Here is a 19,738-nt window from a genome sequence, read left to right as displayed (position 1 = left end):
CTCAGCAAATTTCATGCACAGTAAACAGTGTCATGAGCCTGAAAAATCTGTCTTGCCCTTATTATTTATAAGGGAGCATTATGACATAATTGACATTTATGTTTCCTTGGCACTTAGGAAAATTTTTGTTTCCATTTCTCCTGCTGATGAAAGCGGAACTCATTCATCAGTAGGCAATCTTTCTGCGTTTTGTTTTCCTCCTGTGGCTTGTAGGATTTTCCTCTTTACCCATCTTGACCATTGTAGTGAAAATGCAGGTGCAGCATCACTTCAGCTACCCGAGTCCCTTCACTTTCAGTCTGTCTCCTTGAAAGACTGGGTTTAGGTTTCTTTTTAAACAGCATCAGACCGGGTTTTTTTTTTGTTTTTTTTTTAAAGCAGTAAGGTACATTAATAGTAATATGACATATTTGGATTTATTTGCCTCTTCTTTTTCTCTTTGCCTTCTTTTGGCTAATTTTTCTCATTCTATTTTTTTCTCAGTTTCCTTGGAAGGAAGCACAGTCTATGTTTATTTTTAGGGTTATTCTAGAAATGTCAGCCTTCCCGTGTACTAGAGTCTTTTCTCTCTTCCTGGGTGAGTTTGGTTGATGGCTAGAATTCCAGTCACCTCTCACTTCGGGACATACACACCATGGTAGTTATGTATTCTAAGTAGGTCTTTTTTTTAACTTCACAACACCTATTTGTTTTATAAGGTCAGTGCCTACTTAAATGTATATTTTCATTCTCTTAGTTTCTCCTTATATCTCAGATATTCTACCTGGAATTGTGGCCCTTCAGTCTGAAGACATGCATTTAAGAAAAATGGATCTTCAGCTTTACAGTCTGAAGACATTCATTAAAAAAAAAAAATCTTTATTGAGATATAATACATGCCTCATACAATTCACCCATTTAAAGGTACAATACAAAGGCTTGTAGCATATTCACAGACTCGTACAACCACCACCACAGTCCATTTCAGAATATTTTCATTACCTCAAAACAGATTTTTAGTCTGCTGGTGACAAAAATATCTGGTTTTGTCTAAAAATATTTTGTACTTGTCAGGCATGTTCTTGTCAGGTATAGAATTTTCAACAATTACCTTTGTCTGTTAACACTAATATTAAAAGGTACCATTCCAGTTAACGCTGGCTGTGGCTGAGATATCTGCTGTGGGCTTGGTCTTTGCAAGATGATATAATCTCTAATTTCAAGATTGTTTCTTGGTCTTTTTATCCTGACAGTTTATTACCCTGTGTCCAGGTATGTGTTGGTTTTAAAATACACCCTCAAATTCTTAAAGATTCCACCTTGAGGTGTAACCTACATCTTCTCCCTCTGAGTGTGGGCTGGATGGAGTGACTTGTTTCTAACAAGCAGGCTGTGGAGGAACATCACTTCCGAGACTTGGTCACAATTCCCCCTGCTTTCCCTTTTGGATCACTCATTCCACATGCGTGACGCTTCTCTAAGCACTGCTTATTTCTCGCTCTCTGCCACCTTTTGGATCTTCAGCTTTAATTCTGATTTATTAATTCCTTCTTCGACTATAAGTTATCATTCAACTCATTCAGTGAGTTGCTTATTTTAATAAACATTCTTTATTTTCAAGATTTCTCATCAGTTGTTTCTTATAACAAATCCCTGCGCTTGAGTTGTGAGGTGGGGGTTAGTCCCTCTTTGATCTCTCTGGTGATGAAACCAATGCTCATTTCAAAGCCTGTGAGGATGTTACTGTTTTACTTTCTTCCAGCAGAAATTCTCCCACTTGTGTTGCTGGCCATTCTTTATGGCATTGACTGGATTTTCTCACGCATTTTATCATTTCTGAGTACCCCTCATGGGTACAGTTTCTACTTTTCCTTCTCCCTCCCTACAGGGTGCCAAGCGGGGGCCTGCTTGAGGTGTCTGAATCCTACACTGCCACAGACAAACATCGTGCTTCCAACTGCAATCCCAGGAGGTGTGAGCATCTTTTCATCCTTTATGCCTAGGAAGGGAAACAGCTCTAGACCTCTGGCTATGCAGAGGGAGCCTGGCTCCAGCCCTGACACCTGGGGGCATGTCTGATCCCCGTCCCTTGTGAGGGGAATCAGTCCTGGCCTTGTCAGCCACCACTTTGGCCCTTACCTACAGCTGCGACTTTCTGCTCCTTTCCTAAGAATTGCCTTCTTAGGGGAGTTGCGTCACTGTGCGTTCAAGCGTCTGCTTTACTGTTCGAGTGTGGCAGTCTGTGTGCATGCTCATTGCCCTCCATTGCCTGCCTCCTCAGCACCGTCCACCGGAGCCAGGACACTGTGTCCCTGGAAACTAGCACAGAGGGAGCAATACACTGGGATGTGACCCATGACTGGGGCAGGAGGCTCAAGGGGAAATCCAGAAGGAAACTCAGGATCCTGGAGGAGACGAAACTAAACGGTCACAGGGACCTCGAGTCAGCCTTGTGGTCAGCCGGTCATTCTGGACAGTAAGCTCCACAGGGGAGGCTCATGGTCCTAAAGCCAGGACCCTGGGGGCCCAGGGTCCAAGGCCATTCCCAACATCCAGGCTATAATATCCCAGTGGTGAGCAGAATGGGCCACCCTTCCCCATGCAGGGGCCCTGTCCCAGGAAGCCAGAGTCCAGCTCTGACGGGTGAAGGGGGATGAAGGTTTTCTGGGGCTGAGCGGATGTGAATGAATGGTGCCGGGGCCTCGAATCTGTGGCAGCCCAGAGCTGAGGCTTGCCAGGATGCAGCGCACCCCTGTCAGGGGCCCAGTCTCTTCTCTCTCTCACTGTCAGGGGGTCTACAGAGGACGACAGCGAGAACCTCTCCACGGTGTCCCACAGATTACCGTGAAGTCCACAGCTGTCCCCTGAGGACTTTGAGATGATGACTGCTAACCAAGGATGGGGCCAGGACCTAGATGTCTGAAGGTCAGGCCTGGCCCTCCCCACCCCTCCAACCTCAACACACTCAGCCCAATACAGGGCTTCCTCATAGTAAGCATCACCTCTGCAGCTGCCCTCTTGGGGCCCAAACTCAAAACATCCCCAATATTCAGACGGTTTTCTGCCACACACAGGGGTCAGCGTGTTTCTATTTCCAGATAGAAAAAGAAGTTCAAAATACATAGAACAAGCACAGATACAGCATGGCCACAGGGCTGTTGTAGCCTCTCCCCCAACTCAGCATGGAGGGGGCCCTTCAGGAGACAAGGAGCTGACCTCACCCCAGTGGGATGGGTGAGGCAGGGAGTCAGTTCTGAAGGCAAACTGGAGGTGGTGGCAAGTCCAGGCTCTACCCTGGCCCAAGACCATCCTCCCGGAAGACAGGCCTGGTAGCAGGTGCGGGTACAGGGCACAGCTCAGTCGGAGTCACAGGCCTCTGGCTCGGTGGCGGCGGTGGTGGCCACTGCAGAAGCCAGGTTCTCCTCCTGGCCCTTCAGCCTCTCACCTGCATGGAGGCAGACGGGAGGAGTAGAGCGGGGCCACGCGCCTGCGCCACCGCCCGGAGGGCAGGGGCCCCCGCTGTGCCAGGCCCCACACTTACGGATCAGCTCAGCGATGGCCCTCTGGGTCCGCTTCTCCAGCTTCTCCAGTTTCTTGGCTACGTCTCTCTTGAGGTCCCTGGAGCAGGGAGGCGGGAGGAGGCAGAGGCTGAAGGCTGGCCGGTGCGGCCCTGGCGCTCCCTCACCTCCGACAGCCCCTCTGGCATTAGGAACCACAGAGGTGTGCCCAAGGTCAGGGTGCTCCTCTCTCTCCCTTTCTGTATCCCCCAAAACCCAGCAGCAGCCACCCTTCACAGCCCCAGGGAGGCAGGGGCTAGCACCACGGCCCGCCCAACCCAGGGGGCCGAGCCGAGGTGTGCGGGCCGGATGGCTCCCAGACCTCCCTCCCCGTCTGCTCCCCTTGGTCACCGCCAGGGAGTGACGCGCCCCGGCCCGCTGGGGGTCCTGCCCCTCCTCTGGCCCAGTTCCCCTAACCCCCAGGAACTTCCCCAAGTGCACACACAGTCTCTTCCCCCTGGTTCGGGGTTTCCGAGGACATGCGCCCCATCCTCTGTCTCATCTAATTAGAGCACCTTCAGCTGGTGCCCACTTGACACAGAACTGCACGCAGGAAGGGTGGGGGACCGGCGCCTCTGGCCCAAGGTGAACACCTGGCCCTCTCTCACCCTCCGTCTCAGCCCAGTCAGAGGGGCGCCAGGACAGTGAAGATTCCCATTTCAGAGAAGAGGGAACCGGGATCGAAGGGGGACAGGCTAGCTGGTGTCGGAAGCGGGGCAGAAGCCTACACCTGCCCTTCCCGCCATCTTGCCTCCACCCTACGGCTCCCTGAGGACAAGGGTCAGCCTTGGTCAGATGGAGCTCTCTGAGGCGTAGTGGGCCCTCATCCTTTCGGAAGGGACGTTTTGGCGGGGACTGCTGAACCCCCTCTGCCTGAGCCCCTTCCCACCCTCAGGTGTCATGCCCCGCCACGTCCCTCATTCTCCACTTACATCCTTCTCAGCACATACGTCAGACCATAATTATACCCCACGGCTGTCTGTCTCCACTGCCTGCCTCCTGCTGCGAGCCCATGCCGGGCACCAAGAACATCCAGTCAGTCTGCACTGGTCCTACACGGGCAACACTCACCAATCTGGCTTCCGGGGTGCGAGGTTGGCCAGGTCCTGGGAGGGAGCAGACACATGTCAGCGCTGGAGGGGCTCAGGAGAAGATGGGGGACAGAAGTAGGAAAGGGGGTGCAAAGGGGGGAGGGAGGAGAGGGCTGAGGGGAAGCAGGGAAGTAGAAAGGGAAGAAAGAAGTGAGGAGAAGGAAGGGTGAGTGAGGAGAGCAGGTGGGGACGAGAAAAGGACCCGCGGAAGCAGCAGAGGACAGGGTCACCCCCAGGCACTCACCACTTCCTCGATGACTGGCTCTGGCTTGGCGGCCTCCAGCTGCTCCTTCACCTTCTCTTCCACTAGAGGGCGCAAGACACCAACGGATGCCGGTCGGAAACCAGCCACCACTCCCCGATGTGGCAAACGGCCGCAGCCGTCCCCAGGAGGGTCTGCGCTTTCTTGCCCCTGACTCTCCCCTCAGCCCCTAACTCCCTAGAGGCAAAGACCTTGCCAAGGCAGCTCTGGAGGATTAGATTTGTGCTCTCAGGGCCCAAGGAGATGGGGAAGCAGACTGCGGGGTGCAGGTGGGGGGATGTGTGGCTGAGTAGCTAACACTTTATTCTTTTATAGGATAAACGTACTTAATTATTAAAATTGAAAACCAAAGAATAAAAACCAAGGCAGAGTCGGGGATCTGCATCATAAGAAGTGCCCAGCACCCCCCACGTGGATAGCTGTGGACAGGCCGCAGCTGGCCAGATGATTCCCATCCGGGGGGACTGGGCCAGGCCCCTCAGCCCACCAGTGAGGACACCTCTCCCCACTGTCTGTGCCCCAGCACTACCACTCCCAGAGCTGGGTGGGTGTCTGCCTGCCCATTGCTCTCCAGAAACCTGGACGGTCAGCCCCTCTTCAGGGTCTTTCTGACCCTCCAAGGGCCCACAGGACCCATCCTCCTATTCCTGCTGTCCAAGGGCCCAGGGCCATGTCCACCTCCCAGCTCAGACAGTCCTCTGAGGGACCTTCCCTTGCAGTCCCTGGAAGGCCTGCAAGGCAGGGTGTGAGCAGGACGAAGCAGGCGTGCCAGGCCGCTTCAGTGCCCTGACCGCTTCTATTTGTCCATCCACCGTGAGATGGTGACGGAGGGTCGCGGAGGCCCAGCTTCCAGCCCAGGCACTGCCAGTTATTCTCCAGGAGAGGGTGACGCCTGCCAAGGAGGAGGCAGCCGACAGGGCCACAGAGCCCACCTACCTGCGACTGGCTTGGCCTGGGGCACCCTCCTCTTCTTCAGGTCCTCATCCTCTGGGACGTAGTTCCGCAGCCTGAGTTCCCTAAAGGGCAGCGAGGACAAGCAGAGAGGAAGTAAAGTGCGTGCGGGACACAGTCTCGTTCATCTCTTACACTTGCAGGCTGGCATGAGAGGAAGACACAGGAGCTGGTCACTTTCCGACTTTGCTCTCTCTGCAGATGACCTGGGACAGGCAGACAGCACGGGGATAGAGGCATCTCTGAGCCTCAGCCCCTCATCTTCCCGTTAGCAGCCAGGCTGCGTGCTCTCCCAAAGCCCCACCTGCACTGGAGGTTCTCGAACAGAGCCGGAGCCAGGGGCACGCGGAGAGCACTCACTTTGTCTCTCTGGCACTCTTCCACTTGACAGCTGTGGGAACTGAGGGTCAGAGAGTTTGCGCCAGTCTTAGAGGGTCACACAGCAGTGGCTGCAGCATGAGACGAGGCAAGCTACGACCGCGAGCGAGGACCAGAGCTCTCGGGCTGAGTTACTCCTAAGAGAGAAACCAGCGCTGGTTCCCCAAGCCCGCCTCCCACTCACAGCCTTCGTGCCCCGGAGCCTCAGACACATGTGGCGAGGGTCTGGTGTGCTGGGAGTAGCCAGCCAAGGTTGAGCGAACAGGCATGGCAGTGTGCGAGGGCGGGAAAGCCACGATCCTCCTGGGCAGCCGTAAGTTCACACACCTCGCTCCTGCATGAGGGCTTGAAAATCGAGCAGGGCTGACCCCACGGCCTCTATGAAGGGGGAGCAGCCACGAGGAGCCAGAATCGCACACTGAGATTGGTCACCCATTGCGGTTGGTTGTTTTCCTCGCATCTTCTCGGGCAGGGCAGGCTGTACTAAGTGCTCCCTGGAGGCCTCCCTGGCTCAGCAGCTCATCAAATACCAAGCTCCACACACAGCAGCCCGCACACAGGCCGGGCCCTTGGCTAACTCCACAGGGCAGCAAAGAGAGAGAGGTCCTGGGAGCTGCTTCTTAATAAAAGCAAGACAGAGATACTGGGACAGACCTGCCACGCCCTGGGGGAGGCAGAAGTGCCCCCCACCCGCCAGCCTGTCAGCCAGATGGGACTAGATGTGGGTCCTTCTTCCCCACGAGCTCTTCTGAGCTCTCTGCACTGCTGGCCCCTCGGAAGTCCTGGGAACATTTCCCCAACAGGAGGCTTCCTGCAGTGTCTCACCTAGGGGACCCTGTGTCCGTGCCAGGGAAATGTGGCTGATTTCTCCAGCTGCGGCACAGGCAAGCTCAAGTGAAGGAGTCCAGAAGGTGTGTGTGGCTACACAAATCAGCACGGGGCATGGTCTCAACTCGGGGCTTTTGTGAGCCTCACCCGCCCTCAGCCAGGGCCCCATGGCCTGCAGTCCTGGGGCTTGGCTAAACCCCCATGTCCTGGGGCCATACCAGCCAGGCTGGTGTGGAAGAAGCCTGCTGCCCACTCCCAGGGTCTGCCTTCTCTATGAAGCAGGGACACCGCCCTGAATCCCATCCCCTAACGCCTGCCTCAGGCCGGGAGGTAAATGCCAGGTCCCTGAAGCACGCGGGGAAAGTGGGGCAGGATCGCTAACGCTGACTTTCATTTATAACAGGGTGGGGAGAAAAGCGGAAGAGAAACTGGGTGTGGGAAGAAACCTGCAGGGATTAGTGAGAATAAGAAACACCCGCCACTCTCAGAAACCGGCTCCAGGGCCAGGGTCCTGAGAGGAGGGGAGAGGAGAGTCCAGCGGGAGCTGAGCCCTGAGATCACAGCAGCCACACCCGAGCACCCCCTGGTGCCCAGGCTTCAGAAGGCTGGCCGGCATGAGGGGGACACAGCGGGGGACGGGGGGGCCAGAGGCATCAGCTGGTGGGCTGGCTGCTCAGCGACTACTGCCCCCACCAGCCGCGCTGCCTACCATTCCCCTATCCTCCCCTAGAGCTGAGCACTGGTCACACGGTCAAGAACACCCGGGTCCCAGTCTCTGTGGGACTACCCCATCCTGAGGTCCGATTTCCACACTTGTAAACAAGGAGGCCTGCTAGGTGTGTCCAGCTCTGTGGAGCACGGTTCAAGCCCTGATTCACTCAGCTGAGAGCTAATGAGGAGACTGACCCACACTGATGTCCAATTAACTGCTCCTCCCGCCCCACCCTGATTACTGCCAAATGGCGAAAGTCTCTGGACAGACTTCCTGGGGCACTTGGTGCTGCTCTAGGGTCTAGCCTTTCTAACAAAGGACCAAGGTTGAATTTCCTCCTTCTGCAACTTAAATTTAAAAAAAGGAGGCAGGGGCAGAATTCACTCTTCTGGAGGCCACTAGGGCCACACGCTGGTTCTGCTGCTCCAATTTTATGTTTTTAGAAATTTTTTGTCACCCCCATTTTGGAATGAAGTAGCTGCTCAGGGGAGGGGGTGAAAAGAGTTCCATTCTGCCAACACTGTGAAAGTGAAAGAGTGAAAGCCACTTAGTTGTGTCCGACTCTTTGCGACCCCATGAACTGTAGCCCACCAGGCTCCTCTGTCCATGGGATTTTCCAGAGAATGCTGAGGGTAGCTGTTCCCTTCTTCGGGGGATCTTCCCAACCCAGGGATCGAACCCGAGTCTCCGTCAGTGTAGGCAAATTCTTTACCATCTTTACCAGCCACCACCCTGGGCCCAAATCCCAGCTCTGATGCTTCTGAGACAGGACGGGAAGGCTCATGCTTTCACTGGCCTCCGTGTGAAAATCAAGGATTGCGTTTCTCTTGAGGCTGCAGATGATACAGACTGTGGACATCAACCCTGAACAGAGTGGTGCTCTGCAGAGCAGGGGTCAGATCTCACAGGCGTGTCCCACTGCTGCCCTGGAAGCCCCCTCCCAAACCCTGAGTGCTTTCTGCCTGTTAGGATGGCACGAAGGCAGACTGTCCCGAAGGCAGATGGGAAGGAACAGCCCAGCAGACACATGCAGCCTACAGAGGCTTCTTGCAATACTGCCCACGCAGGTGGCAAGTGGCCCACAGCATGGCAGGGATGTGCCTGTCACACACCAAGTGGCAGGGCGGGCCAGCCAGAGGACAGCCTCCCACGTCTCCCCAGTGAGTCCTGGAGCGGGAGTGACGCAACTCAGGGGCTGTGGGTGGGGGCCGCTCTCATCCTCACTGCCACGTTGCTCCCTGTCTGCTGAATCAAGCTCGCGTCACCGGTCTGTGAGACGCCCTGGTGCACAGCCACCATCCTGGGGACCCAACTGGCAGACAGGGGAAGGCCTGGCACTGACCAGCCTAAAGGGCTTGGGCACTGGGCCAGAGCTGGGCCGGGCCTCTGCTGGGGTGGGACCTCTCCACACAGGAGTTGCAGAACCGGTTCTCCATCCCCAAGAAGGAAGGTGAGTGGCCTACTTCCTTCTGCGGTACAAGACGCTCACCGAGGGGGAACCGCCATCCCTGAGCGGTGACTGCTCTGGCTGGGTGCTGACCACGATCTCAAGCCAGGGGCTGTGGGGGCTGAGGGTTTGGGGCTGGCTTGTTCAGACACTTAACAGGACACGCTCCTCTGCCCCGTGCCCAGTGGAGTGTGCAACGTCACTCGTTTCCTCCCACCTGGCTGGGTGGCCATGACTGTCAGGCACAAGCCCTACCCTCGACATACCTCCACGGCACACACCAGCCGACTTGGCATCAGGAGGAAGTGACTGAGGGCTTACGAAAAACACAAGCAACTGACATGAGTGTCCCTTTCTGAGGCCAGGTCTCCAGGGCTGTGGGGTCACCTCTTCTCTAGGCGGCAAGCAGGGAGGCTGTGTTAGAGATGAGCCACGAGGGAAGGAGGGCTGGGAGAGGAAAGACCCAGCCCAGAGGAGAAGCAGGGGTCCTCCTGGGGGTGGGAACATGTCTTTCCTTCACACAGTGCCTGGTCGGCCTTTGGGGAACTGACTCTCAGTAAATGGGGATTTGGTTGTAGGGGAATGGGGCAGGATTTATCCTGAAGAGAGTAAGAAAAAAAAAATGTTTTTCAGGTATTCTGAGTTATAGATTCCATGTAATACAAATTGAAACTCTAGCAAACTTTTTATTTATATTAGTTTATCATTATTTTTAACAAGTAGGCAACAATAGACACATACACTTATATGATGACGACGTTCTGAAATTTCAAGAGGAACTGGCATGAGACAGTGTGCCCCTCCCACCTTCTCTGAAATACCCACAGATGGGCCACTAAGGACTGGGTTAAGATAACAGGGAGGGTACCACATCCAGAAAGCCCCCCCTTCCTCTCCCACTTTCCACAGCACGTCACTGTCCCCCTCTGTCACCTTCAGCAAGCTTTTAAAATAGATATTAACAAGCTGACTCTAAAATTTATAAGGAAAGCCAAAGGAACTAAAACAGCCATGATTCCTAAAAGGTCTCTGTGGACAGATGGGCCAGAGGACGGGCAGAGAGGAAGGTGGGTGATTCCCCAGCAAGGCTGGTGAGGGGTGAGGTACCGGGGTGCCTGCCTCTCGTCCTGCTGGACTTTCCCATTTCCTCAGCCGCCACCCCTGACCCTGCACTGTATCTGGGCAGACGACTGAATCTGAGAAATGACTCAGGCTCCAGGCAGCAATCAAAAACCTGAGGATAAACCCAGAGGAAACCAAAGGGTCTCTCAGCAGTTACCACAGAAAGGAGAAAACTGCAGGCACCCACCGCCAAGCCCCTGAGCCTGTGGTCACTTGGCAAATAAAAAGCAACAACCTGGCCTTTGTCTCTGTCACCAGCGCAGGCTGCACAACGTGCTGGGGGCGCTGAGCCCCAACGAGAAACCACAGAGCCCAGAGCTGGGGTGACCAGGTCCCTGCACCAGCATGGAGCATCACCAGCCTCCTCAGCACAGGGCCGTCGCCATCTCTGAAAACAAGTGAGGTGGCGAGACCCCAGGGCCTCCGTGAGGACGGTGTGAACACACTTTGCAAACTGTGAAGTCACACACGTGCAGACACACCTGTGCCCCTGTGGGCTTGAAAAGGCCCCATCTCGTGTGAGATCGGAGCCTGAACACAAAGGCGCGGACGAGGCGCCGGCCCCCGGGGGAGGCTTCCACTCACCCTGGCGGAGGAGGCCAGGGCAGGCTGCGGTGTCGGGAAGTCGCCGGCCGAGCTTCCTCTGGGGGGCACCCTTCCAAAGCACAGCTCACTGGGATAAGCTTTCTCAGGGCCTCAGCAGCCAGTCCCGGGGACTTCCCTGGTGGTCAGTGGCAGAGGCTCCGCACTCCCAGTGCAGGAGGCCCGGGGTTCAATCCCTGGTCACGGAGCTCCAGATCCATATACTGCACGTAGGACCCAGCGCAGCCCAATAAACACACGTTAAGGAAAAAGAAAAGCTCCAGTCCTCACAGGGAGCAGGAACCCAGGCTGACGGCTGGAGCAGAGCCTGACACACCAGGGAGAGTCTGGACCTGATTCTGGGGTTGCTGCAGAACCATGCCACCCCAAGTATTTCAGAAAAGAGTGAGGAGACATAATGTGAGGGGTCTGGTGGCTAAAAAAATGGCCGGTGGCTGAGAGTCAGATAGCCAGTGAGGGCAAGGGTGCAGAAAAGGTCCCAACAGTAAGACTGTCCTGTCTGAACAAAGTGGCCATGGGGTGGAGAGGCAGCAACAGGACAGATGTGGACAGGATGATGCTGGGACGACGCGGAAACCGACAGGTACGGGAAGAGAGCTGAGTGCGAGGCGTTACCTGTGCTTCTCGCCTTCCTCCTCCCCTTCTCTGAGCTGCTTGGTGTTTGGCTCCCCGTCTTCCTTGTCCTGCAAAGGAAGGGAGAGAGACCACTGCTCAGATGAACACCCCTCCTTCCAGTCCACACTGCCCAGGCAGCTAACGGAGAATAGGACAGCCTGGCGAGGACCAGCCTGGGGTTCCGCCAAGCACACGCCTGCTGTAGCTGACAGGCATGTTGCTGGAGCCGCCCTTCCAGCCCTCGGCTCCCCCAGCAGAATTTAAAGCCCCTGACCCCAGCCCAGGCCCAGACCTGGGGAGCCCTCAGAGTGCATGTGCAGGAAGAGCTGGAAGGTCGTGGGTGCTGAGAGTTGACGCTGGTCAGGGTCAAGGAGGGCCCATGCTGGCAGGCCAGCAGCCACCCTCATGGGTCTGGATGGAGCCACCCTCAGGAGTCGGAAGGGACAGAGCGAAGACGAGTCACCGGGAGCTTTTGTCCCGCCTCCTGAAACAAAAGCTCAGGCCTCCTGAAACCCCTCCAGGCCAGAGGCTTCTCCAGAGATACCTATTTGGTTCATTGAAGAAGTATCACTCAAGTTAGGACTAGGCTTGTACAAGTTCATTCTTGCAATGTATTAAGTGGGGCAGAGGGCAGGGGAATTGGTTTGAACTTTCCATGGGAACAATTTCTTCTAAATCTGGTTCTATAAAAAAAAACATGTATTTATTTGGCTGTGACGAGTCTTAGTGGCAGCACACGGGATCTTCCATCTTTGCCACGGCATGCAGTGTGAACGCTTGGTTGCAGCAGGCAGGATCTAGTTCTCTGATCAGGGGTTGAACCTAGCCCCCTGCTGCGGGAGCGTGGAGTCTCAACCACAGGACCACCAGGGAAATCCCTAACTCTGGTTCTTTTATCTTCCTTGCCACGCCTGGACTTCCTTCCCCCACACCACCATCCTCCCCAGCCTCTCTGCAGGTCCAGAGGAGCCACGTCCATCTCAACCCTGACAGAGCACGCTTGCTCCCCAGGTATGCCGAGGGCGTGGCAGAAGGCCACCCCATGCTGTTTCCACTCCTTCCTTACCACAAAACCACGGCAGCTGGATCAGACCTGCCTGTGGACAAGTGAACACGGAGCCTGCTCTCACATACGCGGGCCCCCGTCCCCAGGGCCTTCCTGAGAGGCCCTGGGACACAGCCCTGTCTGGGGTCTCCCTGCACGCCAGGGCTGGCCCTCCAGAGGGAGTCCCTGTGCCCCTGATTACCAGCCATGACCTGCCTTTGACTCGCTGGAGCATGTTCCGAGGAGACAACTGGAAGCCCCTGCCATGGGGAACCTGCTGCCAGGGAGATAAGAACATATAAAGTCCAAGTAAAACAGCTGCTTGTGTCACCTCTCCTAGAGGTTTGTTTATGCCACTGACAACGGCCTCCCTGAAGGTGGCACTCACATTATGAGTCACTTCCTGCCAGTGTTTGTTGTGGAGACCCTGGGAGCCACCAGACTGTGCCACCAACCCCGGCTGGGAGCTCTGGCCCAGAGAAAGGTTTCTGCGATGTGAACAGGGCAAGATGCTGACCTGGTTCTCAATCCGGGTGGCCCAGTCTCCTGGGAGGAGGCGGCAGGAATGAATGACAGCGGCCACCTGAGTGAGGTCAACACGGACCGGTGGGGTGGGTGGGTGGGGGGCTTCCTGGCTTCCTACTGAGGGGTGGGCAGAATGCAGGTGTCATAGGATGGGGAGATAGGAGCAGGAAGGGCGTTCCCAGAGGGGAGCAAGCTTGAGCAAAGAGCGGGTGTGGTCTGAAGAATACACAGGTGGCTGGAGCACAGACACACAGGTAAGGTTGTCAAGGCAGGCGGGCGGTCACACAGGGCTCTGGCCAGGGTTCTTAGGCAACGGGAGCCAGAGGAGACTCGGGGGCAGGGAACTACAGGCGGAAGGACCACAGGCCTTTCCCAGAAGCCTGCTGACGAGGCTGGGCAGGGAGGCACAGAGGCAGAAGCAGATTTGGTGATGGCCAAAGAGATGGGAGAGCAGAGTATACACTCTTAACTAAAACAGAAGTCAGGGTTCCCCATGTGGCTTCCCGCCTGCAGACACCCCTCCCTGACAAATGCTAGTGATTACACAAGCCAGCGGAGCCTGGCAGCCTACAGTCCAAAGGGCTGCAAAGAGTCGGACATGACTGAAAGAGACTCAGAACACACACGCACAGAAGCCAGAAGCCAGGACATTCAAACTCCTTCCTGGTTGCCAGCCAATGGACTTCCAGATGGCCGGGGGTCCTGCCTCAGGGGAAGGAGGTGATGGACACAACACCCGGCAGCAAGGACAGAGGAGAGAACAACAAAGGCCTAGCTTTCCCCTCAAGGGGGCTGGTGGGCAAGACCCAGCAAAGCTTCTTTCCCCGTGGGCTCTGCTAACCTGGGCCAGCTCGGGGCAGAGGGTGGGGGCTGTGGGAACAGCCTTTGGGAGCGAGTCCTTTGCAAACCCCATGCCCATTTCCCAGACCCTGAGCAAGAACAAACTCAGCAGCGTGTCTGTCACCACCCTCCCGGGGTCCCAGAGACGCTCGAGTGTCTTGGCAAAGGCCAAGTTACTCATTAATAAGTGAGAAAACAACCAATGATCTAAATGACATTTACAGAAAATGCTGCGCACTCTGGTGGGCGGCTGCGGCAGTGGCGTAGGCTGCAGAGGTCGAGGAAGCCCCCTGCAGTCGGGAGAGCAGGGTCTGTGTGAGAGCAGGGGCTCAGGAACAGCACCCATGTGTGTTGGGGGAGTGGGAGCAGGTGAACGAGTGAGCAGGCCACGCAAAGGTGTGCTGCAGTTGCCCGTGCAAAGGCAATTCGGGTAGCGCATGGCTTGGGGAGGCCCTGGCCTGGCTCACAGGCAGCGCTCACACTCCTAGGCAAGGGGACAGGAGGCACTGGCCAGCCTCATGGTCCACCCAGCCTGAGACTCTTGAAGACCCTCAGATCTGAAGGACTCACAGGACCGCCGCCAAAAGCCCTCAATTCAACCCATGGGGGAAGCTGACAAATGGCCCTTATGGAAAGGAAACACTGGCTTGGGGTCACAGAACGTGTCAGCACTGGCTGCGGGTCTGGATCGAGGTCTTCCTGAACCCAGCCCTACATTCCTGCCAAGGAGATGGGAGAGGCACTTAGTTTCTAAAAACAGCTCTGGCCTCGGTCACTTCTGCCACGCTCCCCCCGTGGATCAGATCTGGACATGTGAGATCAGACCAGTCATAGCCAGCTGGGCTGACGTCTCCGCCCTGGAAGACACCTAAGCATGTGCAGGCAGACGGCCCGGGGTGCATGGTGTCCCAGGGGATCTGGAGACTCCTCACCAGCCCCCAGACCCTTAAATCCAACTCACTGCCTAGCCCCTCCGACGCACACCTTCCCCAAACCCCCACCCTTTCCCCTCCTTCCAACCCCATGTTCTAACCCGCGCCCACGGTCCCCACCGCAGCCAAGCCCACAGCTACTCCCCCTCCGCTCTGGAGAACACTGCGGCCTGCTGCATTCTCGCCTTGTCTTTTAATCCCTCTCCCCTACCTGTCTCTGCACCTTGTCCATCCACATGGATAGAGCGTGTGCTCTTCTCAAAGCTCTCATTGGTCCCCACACCCTCTGGACAAGCTCTGGACTACAGCATCCCCCTCGCAGCCTCCCCAGGCCCAGCCTACTCCCCGTACCCCGTCCGCATTGGCCTCGTCCACACACTGGACCCTTTGTCTCAAGTCCTGTCCATTCTGATAACCCCAAAGAAGGCCCACCCTTTGGCCCGTCTAGACGCCAGCTCAAAGGCCACCTTCCAAAGGCCGCCTTCGGAGGTGACTGGGCTCTGCTACTCCTCTGGGCCCAGGACACAGGCCTGCGATCATTCCTATTCATCATCAGCCCCCTTCCTCTCGGTGCAGGGGTATCTCCTGGACTCTCTCCAGGTATAGCCTAGAGCCAGGACTAGATCACCTTCATGAACTCTTTGCCAGCTTCACCAACTCTTCAATTCTCCTTACCAACTCCAGAAGAGCCAAATTCTTACAACACTGGTGGCTGCAGGGCAGGGAAGTCCTGGCCTGGACCGGGGTCCTCCCCACAGCCCACCTGTCCGTTCCTGGAGGTGCCCCACATTTCTGACCCCAGCCCAGGTTTCCACACGAGAGCCCCATCCCTGCTCTCACCCTTCTCAGAGCCCCCAGGAGGAAGGCACCGCGGAGGCAGGACTTCAGGGGTTCTCAAAAACAGCCCTACCCCAAACAGAGCCTGACTAACCTGTTTCATAACGCTTGAAATCCTTTCTCCAGGAACAACACTTTTATAAATAAAATTAGTGTTGTGCAAGATTGGTGTTATTTCTCCTTTACACATATGATAAGAATTCATCTTGGCCTGAAGTTTTCCTTTGTGAGGTTTTAGGTATAGGCTCATTAGATTTCCTCTTTCTTCTTGAGTCAATCTTATTATATAGTGTCTATCAAGAAAATTTCCATTTATACTGAAATTACTGGCAAAGTCACTTATAATATCTTATTATCCTTTTAATGTCTGCAGAATCTGTGGTGATATCCACTGATACTGATAATTTGCGTTTTTCTCTTTCCTTATTAGACCAGCTGGAGATTGATCAATTTGGGGATACTTTCAGACCTGGTGCTTTGCGGGGGCTGTTTTTAATTTGGGAGCCATTCCTGATTGAGGGACTAAGATCCCACATGGCACGTGGTACAGATAAATTTAAAAGAGAGGAAGAAAAGAGGCTCCAAACCTTAGTCCCCTAGGAAAAGGGGAAAGTGGCCTGGGTTTGAGCCATTCCAGCCCCTACTTGACCCAGGGTGGGAAAAGTCACAGAGAGACGGGCCCAGATGCCAGGATCAGGGAGCAGGAGGGGACTGACCACGTGGAGGGTGAATGTGGCATGTTCCACAGCACGACCCTGCACACATCTTCAGAGCCAGGGCACCCTGGGGGGAGGCACAGGGACTTCCTGTCAGGGGCAGCTGCAGCAGGAGCTATGTGCCAAGGGCACTTGAGGGAGGGCAGTCACCCAGAGTCTGACTCATCCTGAAGAGGCAATGATAAGAGCCACCATGCCTGGACATAGATGCTGCACAGCCCTCTACTGCCCAGAGATGGGGGAACGGGATGGGCAGGAGGGTCCAAGCCTCGTGGGCAGACAGTGATATTCGTGGGCTGTAGGGGCCCTGACTCTGGGCCCTGGCACTCAGCCTGCTGCTAGGACCACCTGGCCTGTGTGCCCACTGTCTGCCCAGGAGACAGGGAGATCCCTGAAGGCAGATGCTTGTCTTACCCACCTGTACCCTTGGGCCTGACACCGCCTACAGAAGGCATAGCTCATGGCCTTGATTTCACCTTGCTGTGTGACCTTGGGCAAGTCATTCAACCTCTCTGGTCTGGATTTTCTCATTTATGAAAAGTGTGAGGATCACACCAACATCATGGCCCTGTTTTAAGAAAGAAATGATCAGGGAAGAAAGAGGAAGGCCTGCAGCTTGGGTGACAAGACAGCAGACCCCGAGGGGAGGAAGGGAAGGGCTGCGGAGAAGCCACAGGCCACAGGCCCAGACTGCTGGCACCTGCGGAGGTCATGAGGAGTGTTCACTTTCACTGTCTCCACCAGGCATTCTCTGCAGTCCCGAGGGCATTAAAGTGTCTGCTTCACAAACACGTCAGAAGGCATGTCAGACAACTGGCATGCGGGGGACAGATCTCTTGTTCCCCTTGGTTCAGGGCTCCACCAGGAATCAGAGGTCAGCAGGGGAGGGTGGGGACTAACGGCCCCAGAGCCGCCCAGGCTCTTAAGGGTGCGGACAGTCCCTAAAGGCTTGTGAGCGGAGAGAACAAAGCTACAGGGAGCGGAGGGCTGGGAGGACAGAAAGGAGCGGGAGATAAGGCTGCCGATAAGAGCCTGGAACTAGGTCAGGGCCAGAGGGGGCGGGGTCGGGGGGGGCACAGAACAAGGGGGTGCCTGAAGCGGGAGGAGTCAGGGACGACTGAGGTCCTGACCTGGACTCACTGGGAGACTGAAGGCGCCTGAGACAAAAACGGTGCCAGGGCTGAGGGGACAAAGAGAAAGGGTGCGGTAGCTTTCAGGCTGTCCAGGGTTGAGGCCCGATGCCTGGACTCTGACGACGGTCGGCACGGACACAGGCTGAGGTTCCAGCGCACAGCCTCGCCCCGGACGACCGCTGACGTCCTGCGTGTGGCAGAGAAGCGTGGGGAGGTGGCCCCTAGCCAAGTCTGGTCCTGTTCTGGTCACAAGTGCAAACGGGGAACTAGTCATGCCCAAAGGCGGTGGCATGTCCTCCAGCAGCCTGCTGTTGTCCCTTCGTCGCCCAGCCGTGACCCCACGGGCTGCGGCATGCCAGGCCTCCCTGTCCGTCACCATCTCCTGGAGTTGGCCCAGGTTGATGTTCATTGTATCAGGGATGCCGTCCAGCCATCTCACCCTCTGACACCCCCCTCTTCTACCCTCAATCTTTCCCAGCATCAGGGACTTTTCTAATGAGTTATCTGTTCACATCAGATGACCAAAATACTGGAGCTTCAGCTTCAGCATTAGTCCTTCCAGTGAATATTCAGGACTGATTTCCTTTAGGATTGACTGGTTTGATCTCCGTGCTGTCCAAGGGACTTTTAGGAGTCTTTTCCAGCCCCACAGTTCAAAGGCACCAATTCTTTGGTGTTCTGCCTTCTTTACGGTCCACCTGTCACAACCATATGTGACCACTGGGAAGACCACAGCCTTGACTATACAGACCTTTGTCTAGCAGTCTACCAGTCAAGAAATACTGACTGGCTCCCTTCTGCTAGGCACTCCACACTGGGTGCCAAGAAGGAAAAAAAAGAACCAATAGGTACTGGCTGTTCACAGACTAACGTGGGCACTCAGCCTGGGTCCATGGACAGGATTTCATGATCAGACACACACGCAGGCCCGGTGTGCAAAAGCTCATTTTTCCGGAGGAAGAATCCACAGCTCTTCAGATTCTCAGCGGGGTGGTAGCCCAGAGGAGGAAAGGAAAGGTCACGGGGACTTCTTTGGGTGGCACCTGAGGTGTCTGAGGAGGCTTGCCAAAGGAAATACCACCTTTCTTTCTCTCTTGTTTTCTTTTTTTTCGGCCCTGTGGCATTTCGGATCTTAGTTCCTGAACCAGGGATCGAACCCGTGTCCCCTGCAGGAATCTCAACCACTGGCCCACCAGGGAAGTCCCCCGCTTTTCTTGCACTTTAAAGGCTGAGTGGGATTGGGGCTGGGAGGAAGGCAGCAGAGGGGACGAGCACCCTGAGTGTGCAGAGGGTTAACAAGGACCCTCCCATGGCCCCTGCAGGAAAGCCGCTGGGAGGTAACACTGGGGGAAGAGCAAAGACGAGTCGCCTTCTTTCCTTCACACACACCAGCCTGGACCAGTTCCCCTGCGCAGGAAGGCAAGGCTCCCAGCTCCTGCCCGGCCCCCCGGAGGATGGATGCACTGTGGTCTGCAGGAAGCTGGGTGGCAGGGCTGGACAGACCAGCGGTTGGAAAATCACTCCCCATCGCTTACTGGTGGTGAGGCCGTGGGCACCTGCAGGACCTCTCCGAGCCTCTGCTAAAGGCTCTCCCCACTCCGTTAAAGTGGGGCTGGTGCTCTGTCCCAGGGTGTTTGAGGATTAAAGGCACTAACTTGGGATCCACCACGTGGGGCAGAACCCTACACGATATCCAGGGTGGGAGAGAACTGCTGGCATCCTGGGATGTCCTGAGCCCTGGCCACCATCAGCGGTGGGGCCTGGAGAACCAGGCATATCCTCTCCTTTCCCCACCGCCACCTGCTTCCTTGAGCCCTCGGTATCCTTTTTTGATAGTGCTTCTTTATTTTCTGCCAAGTTCCTGTAAGTGACCAACTGTTCATTTTGAAAATTGAGACTCAAATGAAGAATGACCTGTCTGATTCCCTCAGGGGCCCCAGGCTGGAAGAGCAGACACCACATCTGTGAGGCTTCCCCACAGAAACCTCTTTCCGCATCCACCACAGAGCTCCACGGCAGCTGGAAGACGGTTGGTAGGTTGCGGCACTTTCTCCCCCGGTTGTGTGCAGGCTGAAGGTTACACCCCTTTTTAGCAGAAGGGCGTTCTTCCCAGGCAGGCCATCAAGTGATAACTGTCCCAGACACTTGATTTTACCTTGATTTGT

At 55.7% G+C, this 19,738-nt stretch overlaps 1 protein-coding gene across 1 annotated transcript in view; it reads right to left on the bottom strand.

Annotated features, from left to right (window-relative positions):
• Window positions 1-843: 843 nt before the first annotated feature.
• Window positions 844-19,738, bottom strand: part of CCDC12 (coiled-coil domain containing 12) — a 43,225-nt gene continuing 24,330 nt past the window's right edge. The window contains exons 2-7 of the mRNA XM_004018503.6: window positions 11,546-11,613; window positions 5,826-5,905; window positions 4,872-4,933; window positions 4,608-4,642; window positions 3,521-3,597; window positions 844-3,424 (exon numbers count right to left, since the gene is read on the bottom strand). Of these exons, the coding sequence (XP_004018552.4) occupies window positions 3,336-3,424; window positions 3,521-3,597; window positions 4,608-4,642; window positions 4,872-4,933; window positions 5,826-5,905; window positions 11,546-11,613 (411 nt within the window). The 3' untranslated portion in view covers window positions 844-3,335. The remainder of the gene's footprint in view (window positions 3,425-3,520; window positions 3,598-4,607; window positions 4,643-4,871; window positions 4,934-5,825; window positions 5,906-11,545; window positions 11,614-19,738) is intronic.

Source organism: Ovis aries, chromosome 19, assembly GCF_016772045.2.
Source record: "Ovis aries strain OAR_USU_Benz2616 breed Rambouillet chromosome 19, ARS-UI_Ramb_v3.0, whole genome shotgun sequence".
NCBI classification, from domain to species: domain Eukaryota; kingdom Metazoa; phylum Chordata; class Mammalia; order Artiodactyla; family Bovidae; genus Ovis; species Ovis aries.
This window is presented reverse-complemented; position numbering and strand designations above follow the sequence as displayed.